This window comes from Orbicella franksi, chromosome 8, assembly GCF_964199315.1.
Source record: "Orbicella franksi chromosome 8, jaOrbFran1.1, whole genome shotgun sequence".
Classification (NCBI taxonomy): domain Eukaryota; kingdom Metazoa; phylum Cnidaria; class Anthozoa; order Scleractinia; family Merulinidae; genus Orbicella; species Orbicella franksi.
Genome location: NC_138152.1, coordinates 6,572,259 through 6,595,776, shown reverse-complemented (window position 1 = coordinate 6,595,776; position 23,518 = coordinate 6,572,259). Strand labels below are relative to the sequence as shown.

At 39.9% G+C, this 23,518-nt stretch overlaps 2 protein-coding genes, 1 non-coding gene and 1 pseudogene across 3 annotated transcripts in view; 1 reads left to right on the top strand and 3 right to left on the bottom strand.

The window, feature by feature from the left end:
* The window catches only part of LOC145494471 (adhesion G protein-coupled receptor L4-like), a 35,986-nt gene extending 27,126 nt beyond the window's left edge, over positions 1–8,860 (bottom strand). The window contains exons 1-5 of the mRNA XM_081473942.1: positions 8,658–8,860; positions 8,525–8,577; positions 7,062–7,194; positions 6,007–6,107; positions 3,898–4,000 (exon numbers count right to left, since the gene is read on the bottom strand). Of these exons, the coding sequence (XP_081330068.1) occupies positions 3,898–4,000; positions 6,007–6,107; positions 7,062–7,194; positions 8,525–8,577; positions 8,658–8,768 (501 nt within the window). The 5' untranslated portion in view covers positions 8,769–8,860. The remainder of the gene's footprint in view (positions 1–3,897; positions 4,001–6,006; positions 6,108–7,061; positions 7,195–8,524; positions 8,578–8,657) is intronic.
* Trnah-gug (transfer RNA histidin (anticodon GUG)) lies at positions 2,485–2,556 on the top strand. Its single transcript has one exon. It is a non-coding gene; the product is annotated as a tRNA-His (tRNA).
* A 3,701-nt stretch (positions 8,861–12,561) lies between the features above and the next one.
* Positions 12,562–16,042, bottom strand: LOC145494482 (uncharacterized). The gene is made up of 2 exons (XM_081473952.1): positions 15,683–16,042; positions 12,562–13,461 (listed from the first exon to the last, which is right to left on the bottom strand). The coding sequence occupies exon 2, from the start codon at positions 13,198–13,200 to the stop codon at positions 12,562–12,564; it is 639 nt and encodes a 212-aa protein (XP_081330078.1). The 5' UTR covers positions 13,201–13,461; positions 15,683–16,042.
* Positions 16,043–17,473: 1,431 nt separating this feature from the next.
* LOC145494469 (adhesion G protein-coupled receptor L4-like) lies at positions 17,474–23,298 on the bottom strand (annotated as a pseudogene).
* Positions 23,299–23,518: the final 220 nt, after the last annotated feature.

Here is a 23,518-nt window from a genome sequence, read left to right as displayed (position 1 = left end):
AAACCATGCGACGGGAAAACACCTTGTTGGGATACTAACTCAATCTCTATCTTCACAGACTCAAAACTACCTGCCAGTCAAGGCGGATGCATGACCGTGATAAGAGACTCACCGCCTCGAACCATGCAAGTCCTGCAAGTCCTGGAACCCCTGGGACTCGGCAAATTCAAGAAAGACAACCTCGTAGAATTACCACCTGAAGTGGACGACCGAGGAGAATCCACCGAAGTCCAAGTGTTGGAGGAATTCGACCCCGATCAGTTCCTGAACCAACTGAAACCACAAGATCCCACCTGCCCGCGTTGTATGGTACCCATGGAATATGGAAGCGTGCGAACCCCAGACGGTAGTACCTGGGAGTATTACCGATGCCCCTCTTCCAGATTCTACACCAAGTGTTATGTGACCTGTGGCGCCAAAGAGGTGGGCACCTACCTGAGACGCGTCGAAGAACAGACCCACCCCTGCTACAGGAACATCGACCCAGCCCGTTTCCGATGTCTATGCAGCAAATCCCTGGTCTTAGCCACCTCCCACTCTCAGTCCAACCCAGACAGGCTCTATCTCAAGTGTCCCAAGCGCACCTGCAAGTTCTTTCAATGGATCGACGAATACCCGCGAGGAGTCGCCGAAGCCGTACTGATCAATGGACAGGACCCAAACTAAGAAAACGACAGACACAGTTTTTTGTAAAAAACACACTCCGATTTTTTATTTCACACTATTTACATGTTGGGTAATCTATCCTCCGCGTCGATCATCGATCGGATCGTTACTTGAGTACATTTGTTAAAAGTACTGTAATAAAAGTCAATTGTGAGGACATAGCGTCTCGCTGTCTTCTTTTGTCTCTTAGTCCACGTGGACTGAAACGGTTCGAAACCGTAGCACAACATCAGTCTGTGATACGTGATCCGGTCCACGGGCGGCTTCACCTTCACGTCCCATACAAGGTTCCTTCTAATGGTCAGGATCGAGTTGAACAAAGTTCTCCCGAAACACTTCTCGATTCTACGGTACCTGCTCTGACTTCGGGTCCAGTTCTCTCTATGCTCGTCCATGAAGAACAGGGTCTGATGTAACATCACTTCCAGCTGGCTAGAGTCTTTAAGCTGTATCAACCAGCGTCGACCCGACAACAAATCCCGGATGGGAAAATTCATATCCTCATAGAATCGGGTCCAGGGTGCCTCCATTTGGTCAATGGCTTCCTCATACGTCACCTCGGGCTTTCTCGGTACATGGTTTTGTAGTCCAATCTCCCTCAAGGCCATGGCTGCGCTCAATACAAGTTCAAAACTCAGAGTGAAGATCGGGGGCGGCGCGGATTCGCTTTATGAAGATCCGTCCAGCCAATCACAGAACAAGACCAAGTCACGTGTTACCCCGATCCAGGGGATAGGGGGGTATCCCCTACCACACCCACTCACGGTAGGAGACTGGACACCATTATACCGTGTGTATAAAAAATCGAGTTGGACCGTTCACTTTTCACTCTGAGTTTTTTTCAACTTGTATGAGCGCCCACTACAGAAGACTGTGGATACTCTCCTTGCTGTGGCTTCTCGAAGTACCGAGTGAGTGAGTATGGAACTATTAGAGCAGTGTAACATAGAGTTGACCACCAGGGAAAAGCGGGTGAGAGAGTGGATGAAGGACGAAGATGAAGGGACACCCTTGTACATAGACTTAGAACAACTTTTAGATTTTATCCGGGTGGCCCTAGACGAACTAGATCTTTTATTCCTGGAGGAGAGGCTAGGGACCCTTGACGAGGACGAGATCAATGATTTAGTCGTCCACGTAGACTTTGTACGCGACACTTACCATCAACTGCTTCAATTCTAGACATGGAACAACCCCTCCATTGCCACGTGTGCAAACAGCTGAGACCCTGCTGCCGCCAACCCATCCTAGAATTAAGCAGAAATGGAACCCACACCAAATTCGTACGCGCGATCTCGGGACCACTCAGAAAAGAATGGGGACTAGGGTGCGTCTACGCCACCTGTTGCGGGGCCATCTATGGCATGTACTACAACGCAGAAACCGAATGTTACGAACCCGTCTTCCTGGGAAACGGTTACAACCAGGCCCTGTCACGTGTCAATCACGTGAAATCATTCATTGATTGTTATCCCGAAGAAAAAGAGGGCGCCGGTCAATAGGACCGTGCACACGTCCCACACTGTCAATTTAAGTAGTGCGTCCAATAAAAAATTGTTTTTTTGCTCTATTTTTCAGACTCCATGTCTCGATTTCCCAACCCCCAATGTATATGGTGTAAGGAAGGATTCACCCCTAATCACAGTATCAGCGACTACTTCCTGACACCCTGTTGCGACCAATTCTTTCACGGAACCTGTAAAGCCCTCCACACCTGGTGGTTGAAACCCTCCGAAAGACTCTGCCCTCATTGTAAAGCGGTGAATTTCGGACTGCCTCCCGATGACAACCCCAAAACCAAGTCCTAAAGAGGTAAGCGCTTCGATGGTCTAATGGTCAAGACGTTGAGTTGTGGACTCAAAGACCCAGGTTCGATTCCTGGTCGGGGCATTAAAAATTCTTTTTTTCTTTTCAGAGACCCCTGGCCTGTAAAATCTGTTTGGACGAACCCCACCCCGACGAAGATGTCATGCTCCTTTTCCTCACCCAACACTTTCCCTACCCCTGGTACATGCGAAGAGACCTCTCCAAAGTCTGGCCCTTCGGACGCGTGTTCGAATCCTCCTCAGGCTTTCACGGAGAATTTCTCACCCCGCAGACCATGATGCTATCCCTAGTACACCTGGGAACCAATGACGTGCAAGCAATCAGGATGATGCAAAAAATCACGCAACAAACCATGTACATTCTCTCGTTAAAGGATCTTTATTAGTGTTACAGGCATGAATAAAAATGTTTTTTCACTCCTCTGATTCTGGTGGTGGTGGTGATTTTACAATTTGTTTGATAAATGCTCGGTACGCTAACTCTTCTCTGTTAGCCCAACTGCTCTTCCACTCATTCCATCCGGCAACTTCTCCAAACACACGGGGTCTTTAAACGAGATGGACTGGTCTGCATGCATCTTCTCAGCCAGGAGTTTTCTGAACCTCAGCACCTCATCCGCCAGCTTCACAATTTCTTTCCTCAGAACGACATCCATGGCGTGAGAAACGGCGTTTTTCATTATCTTTCCAAGAATACCATCATGAACGGCATCCATCACTTTCGCCGCAAATTCTTCTCTCGTCATGTCGTCTATTAACTCCTCCTCAGGAACCTCATCCACCTTCGTCTTGCTCTCCTCTGAAGACATCTTCTTGTCGCCGATCTCAAAACAACAATACTCACTCCACACTCACGCAAACCCTTTTATTCCCATACGAACCTCGATTTCATGCACGTGACAACCTCGATCTCATGTTCTCCTTATTTGGGCATGCACGTGACAACCTCGATCTCATGTTCTCCTTATTTGGGCATGGACGCCATTTTTTGCACACCAGGGCGCCATCTTGGATTTTACAATTTAAGAGAATGTATGGGAAAAACTTGGTCACGTGGTACGATCCCTGGCTCCTGATTGGTTACTGCCCCAACAGGCGCTATTCACTACTGCTGGAAATGGATTTAAATTTTAGGCCAGTCGTGGTTATCACATTTAACTGTTGGGTTTGACAAGGGGTACTGGAAACTCGTAAGCGTGCGTGTTCTAGCAGAATACCCGCGCGGCCAAAGCAGACTTGAAGAACCCTCTGAGTTGCAATCTAGTCGCGTCATGCTAGAGAAACCGGGATAAGCTCCGGCCTTATGGGCCACTTGGCTCGTATGCAAACTTTGTCTTTGCCTGTTGTGCAACACCGTGCAAAAGCCACAACAAATAGATTCTGCAAGTCTCGAAAAACCCCTTACCGTGTTTCCTGTGACATAAATTCCGGCAAGAAAGATTACTTGTCCTGTTCCGAGAGATCCATGAAGACTCATTCTTATTTGAGAGTAAGGCTGATGAACATCGCTGGTAAAAATAGTAAAAGAACATATATTAAATGAAAGAACAAAATATAATATTAAAAAAGAAATGAAATCCAACGTTTCTTGAAGACTTGGAGACAACTTGGGCCTTACGCCAGGGGTTTACACACTTTATAATTGTTTCTGTAATTAGTTATTTAACTATGTCGTAAAATGTCGAAAAACTGTCTCACCAAAAATCAAAAATTCATTATCAGCATCTATAAAATTAGTTTCACTCCGCTTGGTCCTTTTCTTTTCACTCTTTCTTATTGTAACTCTTTTCTTTAAGGTTACCGTATACCTTTAGGGGTGTCTCGCGTGCAAGCGATGTAGCGCGTGTAGTTTAAGCGGTAGATACCTAAACTTCTATATCAAATTAAAGCCTATAGAGCTGGCTATCAAACTATACTAAGAATTTTGAAATGAAATGAATTGTCGAATCTTTCACGGGCACTAAATGGAGCGTCCGAATCACTTTTCGAAAGCTACAAGTCAAGGCGAATTTTGTTTATCGCAATTTCATTTTTTCCTCGGTTTCAGGGCCCAAAGCGCTTAAAAAACGTGTCTGTGTTTTGCCATATTCAATTGTAGTAAAAAGTTACAGAACATTTTCGAAATAGGATTGAAAAAATATAGAGTGATAGTACACAAATCGCTCTCGAAGAAAAACTATTTCGAAATTAATAATTCGCAGACATGTTATTGTAGTTTACATGGTAAACTAGCTACTGTCCAAATTTGAGGGCAACTGAACAAATTCCTTTTGAGTTATAACTCTTTAAAGTGTCTGCTTCGACAAAAAAATCTATTCCAGAAAACAGTGCTAAGAAAAATCTTCTGCCTCGCAAACAAACTCCGCCCACCAACGCCTTCAACTGAGTTCTCAGATAACTGAGCCAATCAGTGCAGGGAAAGTTTACCACCTTTAACCTCCTGGTGAAATTTTTGCGCGAATCTCCAAAAAACCCTTCTGTTTCGCAATGCGCTCAAGGCGCCGAAGGTGGAGCTGTAGCTCGGTTTTTCTTGAAGCTGATTACTCTGGCAAAATGGGGAAGACGAAAAAGGATACCAACGCTAAAGTGGCTGGGCAATGAAAACAAATAAAAGAAAGTGCGGCGGAGCAACTGTGCGTGGTCAACTGTGCATGGATAATATTTCAATGGGTCTCAATGCGTCCAACGATTCGTCGATATCGGATTCATTGGAGTCTCTATCAGCATCCCTGTTATTGCTGTCAAGTTCCCAAATTTTTACAGAACCTTTGTTTTCTCTTACCTCGATTTTTTAGCTCGCCTTATACGATAGCTAAGTTCACCCGCGTGGCGAACTTCCGCTTCTTCACTCATGGATGTATTTTCATTCGTTCTTCGCTGTTTTCTCTTTTTCGAACTGGTCCATGTTTTTAACGTGGTCTATGTTTATTCATAACTTAATAGAATTAAACTTAATACCAAAAATGCTTGGTATTCAGAACGACAATGCTGATCAACTGAGTAGTCAATATCGTGAAATCCGTACAGGTAATTTCCGCGAAAATCGTCTCGGTTGATTGCTTACGCGCCATAGGGCTGTCAATCAAGAGGTAAACTTTTACTTCCGGCGTAAACGTAAAACGCCATTTCTCCGCCAATATTTAGTCTTTTTCAAACTTTTTTTTTCAGAACTAGAGATTATTCCTCAACCACTACTTTGACCCAAAAATCCAAATTTGAAGAAAATTGCCGACCTGAAGGTGTACTGTAACCTTAAGCCAGCCGTAGTCTTGCTCCTATCTGTTAATTTTATTGCATAATAAAACATAATGATTATTGCTACCATAATATAAATAGTGTAAGTAAAGTATATAAGTGGTGCAGTCTTATATTTGTAGTACATCTCTTTTTAGGTAATGTTAATAGTGTAGTACTGTTGTGTGAGCATTGTAAGTAGTGGAAGCTCTGTAAACTGTGTGAGAAGTGTTTAAATAAAAAAAAATCTGTACTGAAATTAGGCAATTTTATTACTTACGTGAAATAAACATAAGACACTATCGTGAGAATTATTCCAGTGATAGAGAAACTCAAGCCTATGCAAGTGATTTTCCTGATCCTTTCATCTGTCTTTGTTACCTCGTTTATAAATGAGATAGGGGACAGAAAACAAACAACGTTAACACTGACGAGTTGATAATTTTACACTGATTATTTCACTTGACTGCACTGCAGTTCACGAATTGCGTTTTTGAGCACGTCAAGTTATAATTTTCAGCCTCAATGGCATCGTTTTAGCCTTATCGTCATGGCCAACCCGGTTAGTCTGGAAATGGTTATGGGTAAGGTAATTTTGTTAAATGGCTTGCTTCGTGAGCGGGCAAGATGAACCAAATACTACGCGATGATTGGCTACCCATGGTCAGGCGGTAAGATGGCGCTGTCTTGCCCGCTCGTGACTACCCGCTGTGTTCCGCAGGAATAATTTCCCCGAAAGCAACAATTATTGTATAATAAATCCTTTATTGACCAAGGTTGTTCGGTCAAGTTGGCCGGATATTGGCCTCGCTCTTTTTTGCGACTTTAAACTCGCAAAAGAGAACTGAACCCAGATCCAGTCACCTTGACCTCACGCTTGGGTCAATAACCCATATGTATAGGGGTATAAACGATAAGGGAACTAAAAAAAAGTACTCTTAATGCAACTCAAAGTTCTACTTGAAACTCCAATCTCCTACTTGAACTCAAAATTCCATGTCGAACTCGTAGATTTTAACACACTTCAATTTATTGAGATAGATAGATAGATAGTTGCTGCCAATTTCCTCCCTTGCAGCCAGAGGCTCAATTGCGGAGGAACCAGAGACGTGAGATCGGACGTCAGCATATGAAGGCGCACTTTGCAGCCACTTCAGTCCATGTATAATCTCACCTTACCCACCCCAGACCAATGACCGGCACAAGTCAGATAGACCATGACACCGGGTTCTACGTCCCCTACTCTTTTCGAACAGTGTCATGCGTTCTTTAACGTCCCACAAGACATGTGACATCGGAAGGAAAGATTTAGACGTCGACTACAGTTATCATTACCTCAAGGCTGTTACTGGGACGATAATAGTAGAAAACAGCGAAGTGAGTCAAATGATTACAGCTGCATTCTGTTTGTACTGAGCTGCTCTTCGATTTCACAACATGGCATCCTTCCTCTGACCACCCGTCTGGACTGAAACGGGACAATTTTGTTCATTTAAACAGGGATATGTATAGAGCTGATTTTAACCACAACTATGTTCCTAATTAAGACGGAAAGTAGAATTGATCGACCTGCAAATTGGCTGCTGAGCTCCCGTTGCTAACCTTATGACGTAATCACTTCCGACATTACCTGCAGATTAGGAACTGTTCAGAAGTGCCAACACTGGAGTTAATTAACACTGGAGTTCCTCAAGGAAGTATTCTTGGGCCCCTCATTTTTCTCATCTTCTTTAATGATGTGCATAGTCCGCTTCGTCGTTGTAAGATTATCACTTACGCTGACGATACGGTGATTTTTACATCCTCAAGTGATATCGATGCGATACAAAGCAGCCTTTCACAGGACTGGTTTCGTGATAATGAACTTATTTTTAATCTGAAGAAAGGAAAATCTGAGGTGATGCTGTTTGGTACCGGTAAGCGGTTGAATCTGTTTCAAGGCTGTCAAGTCAAGCTCTCAGTCAACGGTTTTCCCATCAACACCACTACGTGTTATAAGTACCTCGGCGTGCATCTGGACCCGACACTTAATTTTGAAACTCATTTTCAAAAAATTTACAAGAAGGCAGCAGGGAGAGTGAACCTCTTACGGCGCATCCGTTCCAGTATTGATACTTTTACTGCCCAACGAATTTACCAATCGACGATTATGCCAATATTTACGTATTGCGGCTATACTAGTCTTGGATGGTCAGAGTCCCGCAAACGCATGATCCGCTCCATTGAGACCCGAAGCCTCGAAATCATTTCCCCAAAATGCAGTTCGCAGAACTGTGATCTTCGATTTTTAACTGTTGATAACTTTTTACAAAAAAGAACGTGCTGCTTTGTATTTGACTGCCTTAATGGAACTGCATGCTTTCCATTTAAAGACTATTTTCACCGATTACATCATAACGCTTTAAACACTCGCAACAATGGGAAAACTGCAAAACTACCAAAAGTCAGATTGGATTTTGCGCGCCGTAGCTTTTATTTTTTAGGTGCCTCGATTTTTAATTCATTGCCTTTAAGTTTAAAAAAAAATTAATTCTAGTGTTTTATTTAGGAAAGCCTTAGACGATTATTACTTGTAATTTCTATTGTATTTTTAACGGTTTTTAACATGTATCTTATTTTATATATCTTAATAATTCTTGTTTATTAGTTTTTAATTCTTAGCAGGACCCCGTTGATAACAGTACTTTGTACTGAAGGGTTATCCTCAGGAAATATTCGATTATTATTATTATTAACACCAAAACCAGCACGTAAATTGTTACAAAGTGCAATAAAAAATTAACAAGACGGAGACTTACTTTTTTGGGCTAAAGCCGCTCCAAAAAACACATTGTCTCTTTCCTTTTAAGGCCTGGAAAGAGATGTATTGACTGTTACGTTTAATCCCAATAAAATCAAAGAAATAAAGCTTAATTGTTTTATTTTTGTTACCTTTAGGTTCCTGAACTTTAGAATGACGTTTTGCTGCAACTGTTGTGTGTTAGGAGTCTTGGTAGACACTATAGCTGCCATTATCACGGTGTTGATTCGCCTAAATAACATGTGAACATGAGGATATGATTGATCATCGTAGTTGTACACACAACTTAAGAAGTTGTGAAATTAAAGCCTGAAAACAATTCAGGGCTAAACCGGATTCGAAACCGTGGCCTCTACAATACCGGTGCAGTGCTCTACCAACTAAGCTATAAAGCCAACTGGCAGCTGGTCACATTGTGAGTTTGTAATTTACTTGTAGATGGTGAAGAATAAAAGTAAATATATGAAGGAGCATATATTTGAACTGCGGAAAAAGATATGAGGATATGATTGATCATCGCAGTTATACACGAACATGCTGACATGTAGCTGCTGGTATGGGTCTGCTCTTGCCCTGACTGCTAAAAAGTGTCCCTCGCCCCTTTTTTTCTAAAATTATACGAGAGCTGAAAGGGACAGTGTCGTCACGGCAACGTTTTTCGAACAGGCAAACTGTGAGGTATAATGGCTATAGATAACTTATCTAGTTTTCTAGACCTAACGGGCCCCGATCAAATGTGCTTAATACGCACCTGCTGAAAAGGAACTACAATAGCAAATCAAAAATAACAACAAAGAGTTCTTTTGCAATGTTCCATGACTTATATAGTATTTCCAGTTCCATTGTTGTTGAGTTGATTTGTTAAAAATAGTTCGCGCGTGAAGATCCTTGTATTGGATACCAACCACCAGCGACCCTAGATTTAACTCACATAGGATTAGATTTCAAGAATGTTACGAAATGTCATTACTAGGTATATTTTGCGGCTGGAGCAAGCCAGATAGCCAATCAAGATACAGTATGACATAGCGAAATCAAAAAGCGATTGGGGTTTACCAATAAAAATTATCGTGAACTAAAATGGAAGGTACAAGAGTTTGTACTTTTGAAAGACAATGAGGTTTGAAAAATCACATTGCATTTATCATCCAAAACTTTGTTTACACAAACCATTGTTTTCAAAGTTAAGTGACGGAACTTTGATGGCGTTTTGTCTTCTTTGTCCCTCGAGATGAAAGTCGCTCGCATTTTGATGGGAGACTCTCTGAATACGAAGAACTGTGGAGTAAGAAGACAGAAAATGGATATCAGTTAATCTCTAAAGTTTTTGTGCAGGTTGTCATATTACAGCCCACGATTTTTGCCAGAGTCTGATCGGTTATCGAGTATTTTCTTTAATATAAATGTACTACATAGCAGTACTAATTTTTTTTTGAATCGCTTTAATAAAGCAGTTAAGTTTCATGAGTGTAACAGCCGTCCGACCTTATAAAATAGTAAAAAAGGAGGACACTTCTTGTAATGCCTAAATTGAGGAGTTACTAGAGAGAATTAAAAACCTATGGCTTCCATTTTGTTGTATGACTCAAAGACATTATATAAGGATTGCATAAGCATGCACAATTATATTTCTCAGTCCACTCACTGAGTTTGCTGTTTGTGTAATTTATTTCAGGCTTTGATATATTCAGGTAATAATAGACATAACGTTGGAGAAATTCCTCAAAGGCGACTGCCGCCTGAAAGATAAGCTCCTTCCGTTGTTCTTGTTCTGCTGTTGCTTGACTGTTGTAAATTTCTTTGTATTGTTCGGTGATGTTCTCGAACAAACTGACAGCCTCCTGAAATACACAGGGAAAGAATATTCTGAACTACTTTTAATTGTCTCATAATGAGAAGTCAACAGGCCATGTGCACTTAATTAACACAGATTATATAGTTCATAATTTTATTTACGTTTATATGTATATTTTGCTTGATAGGATAGTTAACAAACTAGATACCTGTAGAGAAGTACTTTCTCGCACATCGATTGTGTCCAACTGCAAAAGGAATTGTCTCGTCTAGGAAAAAAAAGTAAAAGTTGTCTCCATGAAAAGTCTAGGTTGATTTTACTTAAGCAAAAATAAAGCAGAAGGAAATATTTCCGGCATTTCAAACGACTATCACAGGTAAAACGTAAACTTTAAATAAATTTCATTTCCTTTTTAATGTAAAACGGATAACGACATTAATTTTAAAATTTAATTTTCACAGTTATTGGGTTAACTAGCTGACGATCTCATTTTCTTGTGCAGAAAATTGTACATACTTTAGATAACTTCTTGACTCCATAAAGAAGTTGACTGACGACGGACAACTTTTTCACTAACAGCTTCACAATACTTACTAGCTCTTCTGGCTCTTCTGGGGATAGCATGGGCGATGTTGTTGCTGACAGTGGTAAAGATGATGTTGCCATTGGTAAAGATGCTGCAGTTGCTTCGGTTAGCATCGTTGTTGCCGTGCTTGTTGTTGATAGATTTGATAAAGCTGATGATGATGATGATGATGATGATAATGATGATGATGATGATGATAATGGTAGTGGTAGTGGTGGTAGTGGTGGTAGTGATGATGACGGTAATGATGATGACAGTATCGGTGATGCTGGTGATGCTGGTGATGCTGGTGATAATGATGATGGCAATGATGGTGATGATGATGATGATGATGATGATGATGATGATACTGACTGTAAAGATTCTGTGGCAACCGAAGCTGTGGCTAATGACGAGGACAGTAATGGTAATAATGGCAAAGATACTACTGCAGATGACGACAATGCTGTTGATGACGATGACGTTGACGATGACGATGACGATGATGTAATTGACGATGATGCCGTTGAAATTGCTAATGAGAATAAATATTGGGAGACTTGAGTAGCCACCATATAAAATTTACGCTGAATGTTATACTGGAATACATTACTATTGTTCCCTTTGACTATTAAATTAATTGGCACTGTAGCATATGTTTCATTTTAAATATATTGCGCTAGTTTCGTTAGGCATCTTAAAATGTCTCTATTAAGTGACTGCACACAGCTATCTAATGTGCGGTGAAGCGGTCGAATATTATTTTACGGGATAAAAAGCGAAAAAGCGATTGCATATTCACTATATTTACAACTTATATTCCTACCTTGACCTGAAACGTATTTCACGGTCTCGATCTGTTGCTTAGTCAAAGAGACTTTATAAACCTGCATGGCGAGAATTCGCCCCTTAAATGTGAGGAGCCTGTTCCAACTTCTAAGGAATACGGTGCCCATTCTTACGGCTCTATATCCTGTAGCAAGAGTCCTGCCAGTGGCAAATTTCTTTTGCCCGACTTTTCAAAAGTATTCAAGCAATAAATCTCAAACTTTTTGTCTCTCATGAAACTAGTTAGAATCAGGTGATATACGGGTTTAAATTCAGTAAAACCACGTACAGTTTCAATTAAGTTACAAACACGGTTTCCTTTTAAGCAATAGAGCACTTTTTTCCGTGTTTACGTAGCCGCATCTAAACACGACGGGGCTGGGAGTGGGGGTGGTGGTTCTGAGAATTTCAGACAGTGATGCAAACTTGAGTCGCAGTCGAGGGTTAGCTTAACTTTCGAGATTTCTCTAAAACTCCATGTGTTAAAAACGGTTTATGTAGACACAGAAAAAGCACTAAGAATCTAAAATGTCACAGTCGCGTTTCCATACTCTTATTTCTCATAGATGTAAACACACCTATCGACCAATGGGAGCACGCGTGGTACCTCAGTTATTTTTGTAAATAGCAACCAATTTCTTTTTTTTTTTTTTTTCATGTATTGGTGTTACTTTAATATACCAGAGGAATAAGTATTAAAAGACTTGAATAGCTTCCACTAGGTATTGTCGTTGAACATTTTTTTTTCTTGAATATGGTCATGCTAACATATCTATTGGTCACTTTGGCTATTAAAGCAAAAGGTAGAATAAGTTTGATTTTCAATTGAATGTGCTAATTAAGTTCGTTAATATACACTAACTTTACAACTTATATTCTTACCTCGACCTGAAACGTATTTCACGGCCTCGATCTGTTGTTCAGTCAAAGAGAAGTTATAAACCTGCATGGCTGAAATTCGCCCCTTAAATTTCAAGGTCTTTTGCCACCTTTTGAGGAATATGGCGCCCATTCTTACGGCCCTATATCCAGTAGCACGAGTCCATTCAGTGGCGAATTCCCTTTGCGCGACTATTGTTCCGTTTATCCACAGACTTAGTCCGTTCGTCTTATGATTGTACGACGCTCCAACATAATGCCAATGATTTGTTCCCAGTGTTTCTGATTGTATGTCTAGTAAGGCTTTTCCTTTGAAATACGCAGCCAGCTTGGCGTTACTAATAACCATACCAAAAAAATTGTCACTATTGGTTTTATTGTAATAGATGAACAGAGGACCCGAGAAAATTGACTTTGAGATATACACCCAACATAACATTGTGATAGAGTGTTGTGCGTCCAAACCTCCCGCATTGTTGGGAAATTCAATGTAGCTGTCTTTTTTGCCGTGGAACTGATAAGAGCCATTGGCCTTGCCATCTGGTCCATCTGCTAGAGACACACTGTTACCAGGGTTACCCGGAGGTTGTCGACCATCTTTTTCCATTGTTGTATAATCGCCGTTCAGAGGATAAATAGTTATGGGTTCTGGAACACTGTGGTCTTTAAGATCAAAAAGAATTTGAGTATGTATTAACAAATGTTTCTGTTACTTCACGACCGCCATACCGATGCCCTTCCAAGAGACACCAGCACGGCGTCCCCAATACAAAGCTCTATAAATTTGGATGAAAACTTTTCTTGAATAATGGAATAAATATAGATCTTGGCCAGGCTGTTTATACAGTTAAACCTGTATTAAGAGCAGCTTCGCCTAAATATCAACTAGACTTGGAAATAGCGAAAAAATCGAATTTCTTCAAACTCGCCCAGAATGAAGCCCTACGGGCACTAGTTACAAAAATATCGTTTTAAGTTCGATAAATCAAAAATTATTTTTTTCTGCAATTTTTTCGTTTCGATGCCCCAAATCGGCCAAAATCTATCGAAAATGAGCGGCATATTCAGAGGCTCGTAAACTCAAAAGCAAAAATCTTCATTACAAACTGATTGCACGTCGTATTTGTATTTCCTTTCTTGTCTATTTAGAGCTAAATAGATCGTGATTTGATTAGAACTTAAATATTTGACGAATTTTTTAAGTTAACGACCCAAGACAGCTTTACGAGAGGTCTACATTTAGCCTATTTTCAAATGCTAAAAAGGCGTTCTGGTACACGGCTTTTCCCGAAATGACTAGTTTGGTCTGAAAGAGCATTGTTTCTTCTTCAAATTACTGAAATAAAATTTTTGGGTAAATAAAATCGTGAGCGCTGAGATAGCGAACTAAATGCAGCACTTCGTCCTGTAAACGTGACCTTTGACCCAAGCGTAACGAAACCAATTACTGTAAGAAAACCCGGAAGAAAAGCAAACGTTCCGTTATTTTGAAACAATTTCTAGTGATATCTCTCCGAAACCATGATTGCAAGAAACTATTTCCAGATATGAAATCTTGCAGGGTCAAAGACGGAGCTAAAGGGCGCATTTTGACACAATAACTTTGTTTGCTGAGAATTGAATTGCAGTCAATTCCAGTGAAATTTGCAAACTTGACGTATGTTAGCCGATACCTGAATATTTATATTAATAGAAGAGTCGTCTTCTTGGATTAACCTTCAAAAGAGGCTGGACCCAGATTTGGAAACCTCTAAAAGAAGAAATGTTTAATATTCCGTGACCTACCCGATGCTATAGATTCCATGCACATGCCAACCGCATGTTTGTCGTAAAACCAACTGAACTCCACTGACAGTTTCCATGGGCAACCCCAAAATAAACAATCCCCAAAAATGTAAAGTGAAATTGGCTGTCTTCATGAACAGTTAGAAGCTAGAGTCAAGTTCTATTGCCTTTAAAAAGTGCTTGATTTTATTTGTTTGCGTCGACTTTGTTCACTACTCTAACGTTCGAAAGCCATGAAGACAGCCAATTTCACTTTACATTTTTGGGGATTGTTTATTTTGGGGTTGCCCATGGAAACTGTCAGTGGAGTTCAGTTGGTTTTACGACAAACATGCGGTTGGCATGTGCATGGAATCTATAGCATCGGGTAGGTCACGGAATATTAAACATTTCTTCTTTTAGAGGTTTCCAAATCTGGGTCCAGCCTCTTTTGAAGGTTAATCCAAGAAGACGACTCTTCTATTAATATAAATATTCAGGTTAGTATCGGCTAACATACGTCAAGTTTGCAAATTTCACTGGAATTGACTGCAATTCAATTCTCAGCAAACAAAGTTATTGTGTCAAAATGCGCCCTTTAGCTCCGTCTTTGACCCTGCAAGATTTCATATCTGGAAATAGTTTCTTGCAATCATGGTTTCGGAGAGATATCACTAGAAATTGTTTTAAAATAACGGAACGTTTGCTTTTCTTCCGGGTTTTCTTACAGTAATTGGTTTCGTTACGCTTGGGTCAAAGGTCACGTTTTCAGGACGAAGTGCTGCATTTAGTTCGCTATCTCAGCGCTCACGATTTTATTTACCCAAAAATTTTATTTCAGTAATTTGAGGAAGAAACAATGCTCTTTCAGACCAAACTAGTCATTTCGGGAAAAGCCGTGTACCAGAACGCCTTTTTAGCATTTGAAAATAGGCTAAATGTAGACCTCTTGTAAAGCTGTCTTGGGTCGTTAACTTAAAAAATTCGTCAAATATTTAAGTTCTAATCAAATCACGATCTATTTAGCTCTAAATAGACAAGAAAGGAAATACAAATACGACGTGCAATCAGTTTGTAATGAAGATTTTTGCTTTTGAGTTTACGAGCCTCTGAATATGCCGCTCATTTTCGATGGATTTTGGCCGATTTGGGGCTTCGAAACGAAAAAATTGCAGAAAAAAATAATTTTTGATTTATCGAACTTAAAACGATATTTTTGTAACTAGTGCCCGTAGGGCTTCATTCTGGGCGAGTTTGAAGAAATTCGATTTTTTCGCTATTTCCAAGTCTAGTTGATATTTAGGCGAAGCTGCTCTTAAGTGGACAGCCTTGGGACTCTTGCTAGTGTCCGCTTAATACAGGGTGTCCGCTGAAAACAGGTTCCCGAATAACAAAATATTGCATTTCTGTGACAGATCAGTTTGTTGGCAAACTTAAATGACCGATCTACTTAAAGTGGACAAAAAAACCATGCATTGTTTTTGCAGTATCCATTTGATACAGGTTTCTAACAATAGAAATGACCATAAAAAACAGGTTTAAGGTGTCCGCGTCCTCTTAATAGAGGTGTCCGTTGAATATAGGTATTTTTTACAGTAAATGTGGGAAAAGAAAAATGGGACTTGCACTGCTGTCCGCTTAATAGAGGGTGTCCGCTTAATATGGGGTCCGCTTAATAGAGGTTTGCCTGTATATTAATCATCCATCATACCTGAGATTTTTGTCTTAATAGTTAGAATGGTTATTAACTCAACTCCCATGACAGAAGATTGTCATATTGTTCCACTGCCATGACAACATTTGCAATTGAACCAGTGCGCGGGCGTCAAAGACCGTATACTAGACAGATGCTTTGCCATTAAACTACGATACAGACTTCATTGCCAAAGTCGGTTGTAATCATCTCTTTTTCATCATAGAGAAGATAAGAATTCTTTCATTAAAATTCTTGACGAACGTTACTTTAGAATTCCTCATTTGATTTATATATCGACTTCTTTATCAGTGTTCCCCTTAAAGTCACTTGTATTGACGAAAATAAGCTGCCGGTGTGTCAAAATAGCTCAATGAAAACCATTCAAATACATGACAGCAAAACTGTTGGCGATGAACAGCATCATCTATATTATATAAACAGAATTCGGTGAATAAGTGCTGTTTGAAATATTACGACCAGCATTTAATGATGAATGTAAAATAACTTAACACGAAACAAAATGCATATGATATGGAGGAAACCAAGAACTGACAAAAGCGTTTTCTTGTGGTGAAATTTTTAACACAATGAGCATGTTGTGGTCAGCTTATTTGCTTGGTTATCAAATTAAGTCAGAGATATTGAAAATCATATTAAAACAAAGAAATGTGTTTCGGGGGAGGACGTTTCTCTCGTTTGACGTCCTAGGGTTCCTTTGTTGTTTAAAAACATGATAATAATAATCATAATTATTCGACATCGAGCTGAAATCAAGTCGTAGGAATAATTCGCGACATGCTCTTGCTATAGTGACTCACATTAAGCGACGGTTGTGCAGACTGCATGGGTAAATAATCAAACGAGTAATTCAGTTTTAAGGTGACAACAACTATCGAATAAACATAATAGACGTTCGTAATAAACGGAGTCTTATCCATTTAATTCAAGAAATAAGACCAGCCGTCGCGAAGGCACTATTTGTAGATATTTCAAAAGGAATTTAGCTAAAGGTAAAGGTAAAGGCGACATGGAAGTAGATTAACGGACACAATTAAAAGCTGCTAGCATAAAGCAAAACCTAATGGAGAACACCCGGTCGGCGGTTTTAATACGAGAGAGAGGCAAGGCCAATTCAATGGAAAATGGTATTGCGATAGTATTCCACACAGTGTGATTCTCTAAATAATAATAAAAAAAAGCTTGAATGTTAACGTAGCAACCACAGACGCCTGTCTTGCTTTTGGCCCTGTTGAAAACTCATTGATGTTATGAACTAAACACACGAGACGCCATGGTAATTTGTCACAAATTCTTGCTTTTCTAATAACCATCGTACTTTGAGTACTTTACAAGATTACGTCATGCATGACAGACTAAGATGCATACATGATGGTAGACATCACTGACAGTGGAGCTAACAACAGCAAATCCTCAGAAACCATAACAAATTATTTGTCTTAGAGGTGATAGTAAATCTATAGTTGCCAGCCACGTAATTATTTAATCAGTTAATCAATGCCTCGTAGCTTCAAAGCTGACAACCCTCTAAAATACCTTTAACACAACAAAAATTACTTCTGGACGTTTGAACTCGCTTAATGTTTGATAAATCTGATTCTTAAAGTGACTTTAGGATACTAGAAAAGCAGGTAACGTACAAATAAAGTTTTAATCTATCGGCGCTACTTCAGTTCAAATATACTGTCGGTACAGAGCTTGCTGTTGTTGTCGCATGGCTTCACCTCAATTTCTCTCACAACGCCGACATCGCATTGATTAACCCGTGACTTTTCCTTGGCAGGTTTTTCATTGTTTGCAGCTGGAAAAATCGCATTTATCTTTCTTTTGAACCGCTCTCTAATCTGAAGATAAAGTACAGTAGAAGATTTAAGAGAAAAGAAGAAGAAGAAGAAGAAGAAGAAGAAGTAAAATATGAAACGGCAAGTCTGATCTGCGACTGATGAGTGGAATATTTGTTCCAAATTAAAACATAGCTGAACCACTTTGCCACTCCCCCACCCATCCCCTCTCAAATAAAACAAACAGGGCAACTCACAGGCCATCTCCGAAATTCTGACCAATCAAATTACAGATGACAACGTAAGTAAAAATGTTTGATAATTTTCATATGACGCCATCGGATTCTAAAAACAAGAATTCCCCGACCCAGAGTTTTTAAATTACCTGCCTATACAACATCCGTAATGTAGATTTCCTCACAAGTTATGGCTTTCTTATTTTTTTAAAAATTCAGTTCTTTGCACCACACGGCATCAAGAAGACCGCGAGAGGGTTGTCACATGCGTTGAAAAGAATATCTAACGCTTCATTAAGATGAAGTGACCTCCATATTTGTTCCATCGATTCGAGGGACACAAATATGGAGTATTCATACTAAGCTCTATAAATTTGAGTGAAATTTTGTGACGGATAATTTGACGATAAAATATCTCAAAGACCTGAGACTCGGATCGGAGAAGTTAATTACGTATTAATCTTCTATAACATTTCAAAACTTTTTCGTGGCGCGACAATGAAAACCAGCAATTGATTCACTAATTGTTATTAGGCTGCTCTTACCTGATTGCTTCTCACACAGTGTAGGAGAAAAATCAAGAATCCCTGTAAAAACGAATTATAGAAAACAATTGAAACGTGCCTTGCTATGTAAAACATAAATATAAAATATTAATATAAAGGTACAAAATATTTTTCTCAGTTTGGATGGGGTTTTAAATTGGTCTCACGTTGCTTGCCTTTTTCCATCGTCGCTATCTTAATGGAAAATAGCTTTAAAGTGTAATCAAATTCTCTGACGTTTGCGATAATTTATGTCTGAAACAACATAAGAAGCAAAATAAAATAAAAACCTGAATGGAGTTGAGAATTGTAAAAATGTAGACAAAAGCTGTGTGCAACGGAGCCAGAAGACCAAACAACCACGTGATCCCCAGCAGGGGAATAAACACCACGCATGCTTTGATACTAAGCCTGCAAGATAAGAAACAACAGTGTTGGGAAAAGGTCATCAAACGGCAATATTACACATGGCTTGTGTGAAGAGCGTGACTCAAGGTATATCTACATCTCGTCGGCACGGTTTCACTGAGATAAACTCTACATGTTTTTATTCTTTGGCCACGAGATAAAATCTGGGGCGAGTAGTCATCTCGCAGTTTGTTGTGGAACCGCCATTTAAATGGACAATATGGCTTCTCGTCTTGCCTTCCAATTATGGTCCACACGTGACTGCGTGATGAGTTTGGCTCCAGATTTTTCTTCCCGTTCTCAAATTAGCGAATTCCTACCGTATTTGCTCAATATGATTTTCTCTTGATGGTTGCATTGTGGTCATTTCCTTGATGACTCTCGCGAGTAACAGCAAGTTAAGCTTGAGAATAAACAAACAAACAAACAAACAAACAAACAATTGGAAATGTCCTTAATGCTTCTTATGAAACAGCCTCTGGTTTGTCGTGAATGAAACTTCAATAACATGTACTTCGTTTAATGAGGCAAATATCTTTGTAGTGGATATTTCCTGATAAACTTTTGTCTTGACTGAGCGGACTGTTCTCATACATACCATTGCAGTTTAATAACGAAGGCTTAAACACAAAAAGGTGAAGTGCTGTACCAAGTACAGTAGTATATTGCAATACAGTATATTACAAAACAAATATACAAGGGGGTACTGTGTCTTTGTTAGGCAAATTCAAATCAATTTTAATATATTAATATATTTACTGAAGGAGGAAACGACTGAATCTTTTTCCGTCGTTTGTATCAAACGCTACCCCCACCTCTTCCCCGGAGGTGGGGAAAATCGCAAAACCGAAAATTTTAACATTGAAATCAAAATAGTACTCTCAGGATAGGCTTCCTACTTACAACTTCGATCAACGCTACAAATGCGACGAATATCCAGATCAGATGGTTATCTGAAGACATCCAGCAGCTAACAGGCAGACGAAAAAAGAAATATAAAGTGAACAACTGCAAAAATGCTACAAACAGTTACCCTAAAATGGCGGATTCAGGATTGATTCATGAAATTCCGATTATGGCGGATAAATGTATTAAAGAGAGGAAAAAAGAGGAAATAATCACAAAAACAGAGATAAGTTCTTACTATTTGTCACTGACAAAAGTCTGGATTCCACCTTTTCCTGCAGCAACGCTCAGCGAAATGGCGACCATGACAGCGGGGAAACCTGCAGTGAAACAGGGAGATGTGTCTAGAATATACAGCTAGAACTAAATGCAGCTGGGCACTAGTTCCCAACAATAATGGCAAATGAAAATCGTACACAACATACCCCATGACAATACATGATAGATGGTCATCTTGTTGTTGATGTTATAAACTTTGACAACATACAAGTAAAGGTAGATTCCCTCGACGAGCATCCAACAGAATGCTGCCATCAGAAAATACTGCATAAGGGCCGCTACTGCGACACAGACAGCCTGTAAAGCACAAAATGCATGTGTAATTAAGTTGTCACTTCCCCAGAAAAGTTTTCCCTCTCCCCCCATTTAAGCTACGCGGCCATCTTCTCATACATGTAGATCACAGTCGGGTTTTCCATGTTTTGTAGGGAACTCTGAGGTGTCTTTCATGATTTTTCTCTGACCATCAGTCGTAGTATATTTTGCATTAGTAGAATCTAAAAGAATTTTTAACGGGATTCATAAAAAATATGAAATATATAACAGCAAAGCTTATTTCCGGTCAGTTGTGGATGCACTATTTAAACGAGCTACGTAATGGTTTTGCGCGTCTTGAAAAGTCTGGCCTAAAGTTCTTTGTTTGTTGTTTTTCTTGTAAATCTACTCCATCCTTAACCACCCTTGTTCCTTTATGGTTTGTTGTGTTCTCATTGGTGGTTTTCTATCTCATTAAACTACTATTTTCAGGTTTCCTCCAGTCTATATAAAGGTAATTTTGCACGTAGTTAAAATAACTCAAAATGCCGTGACTGAGTTCCTTTGACCATTTTGACTGTGTGAGACAGGGTGAAAATTAAGGTGAGGCGCAAGAAGGAACTTAATAGAGCTTCACGAGTGTGTCTCATTTATGGAACACTTGTATGGGATTCCCTGCAGTCCTGTGATTACGTTACAACGAAAGGTGATGATTACTTAATGTGGAGGTTCTCATTGAACCTCGAGAGGTCTCTTACCTCGTTATCTGTGGCATCAATACCGGCAAAGAAGATTATTTGTCCAGACCCGAGAGACCCAGCAAGACTCATTCTTATTTGAGATAGAGGCTGATGAACATCGCTGTCCAAAGTCATGGTCATGCAACAAAATATAAGGACTGATTATAACAAAACAAAAACACTACCAAAGACACACTCGATACCTTAACTATGGAACTCTTGTGTGGCGAGTCTATAATAATCTATACCGGAAAACTTACAGAAAGGGGAGGAGGGATGGCGCAGTGGTGAGAGCGCTCGCCTCCCACCAATGTGGCCCGGGTTTGATTCCGGTCTGGTGCCATGTGAGGGTTGAGTTTATTGTTGGTTCTCTCCTTACTCCGAGGGTTTTTCTCAGAATACTTCGTTTTTCCTCCCTTCTCAAAACCCAACATTCCGAATTCCAATTCGACCAGGATAGAGGACTCGCATGAAAACCAGCTAAGGCTGATGTGGCTTCCTCTCTAATCATTATAATAATTTATTTTGCTGATTTTATTAAAAGACTAAGCTTACTTACGTGAGTAGAAGATAAGTAATAACGGTGAGAATTATTCCAGTGATAGAGTTAATCCCACGTATGTGAGAATCTCCAATACCTTATCGTCTGTTTTTGTTACCTGTTTCACAAATTGGCGGCAGAAAAAAAATACAGTGTAAGCGTTAATAATTTGACATCACCATGATCACACATAGACAAATAACATAATTGTGAAAACGTCCAAGTGATTTCTATAAATATTACCTTAAAGTCATCCCCATAGTCGAATAAAACAGCGAAGTGAGTCATATGATTGCAGCTGCATTCTGTTTGTCCTGAGCTGCTCTTCGATCTCACAACATGACATCCCTTCCCTGACCACCCGTCTGAACTGAAACGGAATAATTTTCTTCTTTGAAACAGAGGACATGTATAGAACAGCTTTTTAACTGCTCTGTCCCTGATTAGGTCAGAGAATAAAGTCAATCGACTGTAAATTGGCTGCTGAGCCCGCGTTGATATGCCTCCTTCTGACGCAATTACTTCAGAGTAGAAACTCCTCAAGGATACCAAAACGAAAAGCAGCATTTAGTAATTGTCTATAAAGTACAGTAGAATCAGTAATAGTCCACTCTTTCTACGGGTTCACCGGCGCAATAAACTACGCGGGATGTTGCCGGCTAACGCTTAGCCTAACGGCTGGTGATTTACAAACTTTTCGGTAAAGGCACAGAGAGAGTGGTCTATTGCTTTTATGGAATAACTATGGAAAACGTTTGTCAAAGAGAGGAAAATCAAATTTTATTGTATTTGATCAAGTTTCTTATTCTCGTCAAAATTCATGAGATGATGTGGCAAACCTATCACAGCGACTAAAAGAATGAAAGCACTGTACAATCGGTAAAAAGCACGGTACAATAAAATATAGCTCTGGCAACTGTATTGCCGTAACAGAGCGCGTATAGTATTTCAGTTATTTTATACCATAAATAGAGTTAGAAGCTTACTTGTTTTTGCTCACGCCCCTCCAAAATACACATTGCCTCTTTCCATTGAAGGCCTGAAAACAGATTTATTCATGTTTAAACCGAATAACAACAGATAAACCAAATTTAATCGTTTTGTTACCTTAAGGTTTCTGAACTTTAGAATGACGTTTTGCTTCAAAGGTAGCGGCTTGGGATACATTGTAGCTGCCATTATCACTGTGTTGATTCGCCTAAACAGAATGTGGATAAACGAATAAGCTTAGTATCTGCTAGGTCTTGGTACTGCTGAAAAGCCAGAATTCTCGCCGTTCCTACTAAAGCTGTTGAGTTGTCTTGCCTAAGAACACAACGCTATGTCCCCAGCCCGGACCGCTCGACTCCGAGACGAGCGCACTAACCATGTGCCCGGCACCACGCCTCCCACAAACTTTGAAATAAATAGTTATTAAACCCCGGCGCCATTTAACCGGGAAAGTACGTAAATACCCTGGAAATGCAAAATTCATTTTCCCCATCATACAAATCCCAGCTGCGACGTGCATTATCAGACAGAAGGACCTGCATTCAAGACCAGGAAGGGACAGAAGGGACGCTTCAGACCGTGGGCCATGTGCCATTGACACTTTCACGTGTCTTCCATTTATTTTTAAAGCACGGAGGGCAAATATCAGTGGAAGTGGCTGGTAAACGAAGAAATAAGGGCATTGGACTCGAAATTCCAGCAATTTATTCCTTTTGCCACAAGAAGCCATCAAAGATAAAGAAGTTAATAGAACTCATAAAAGACA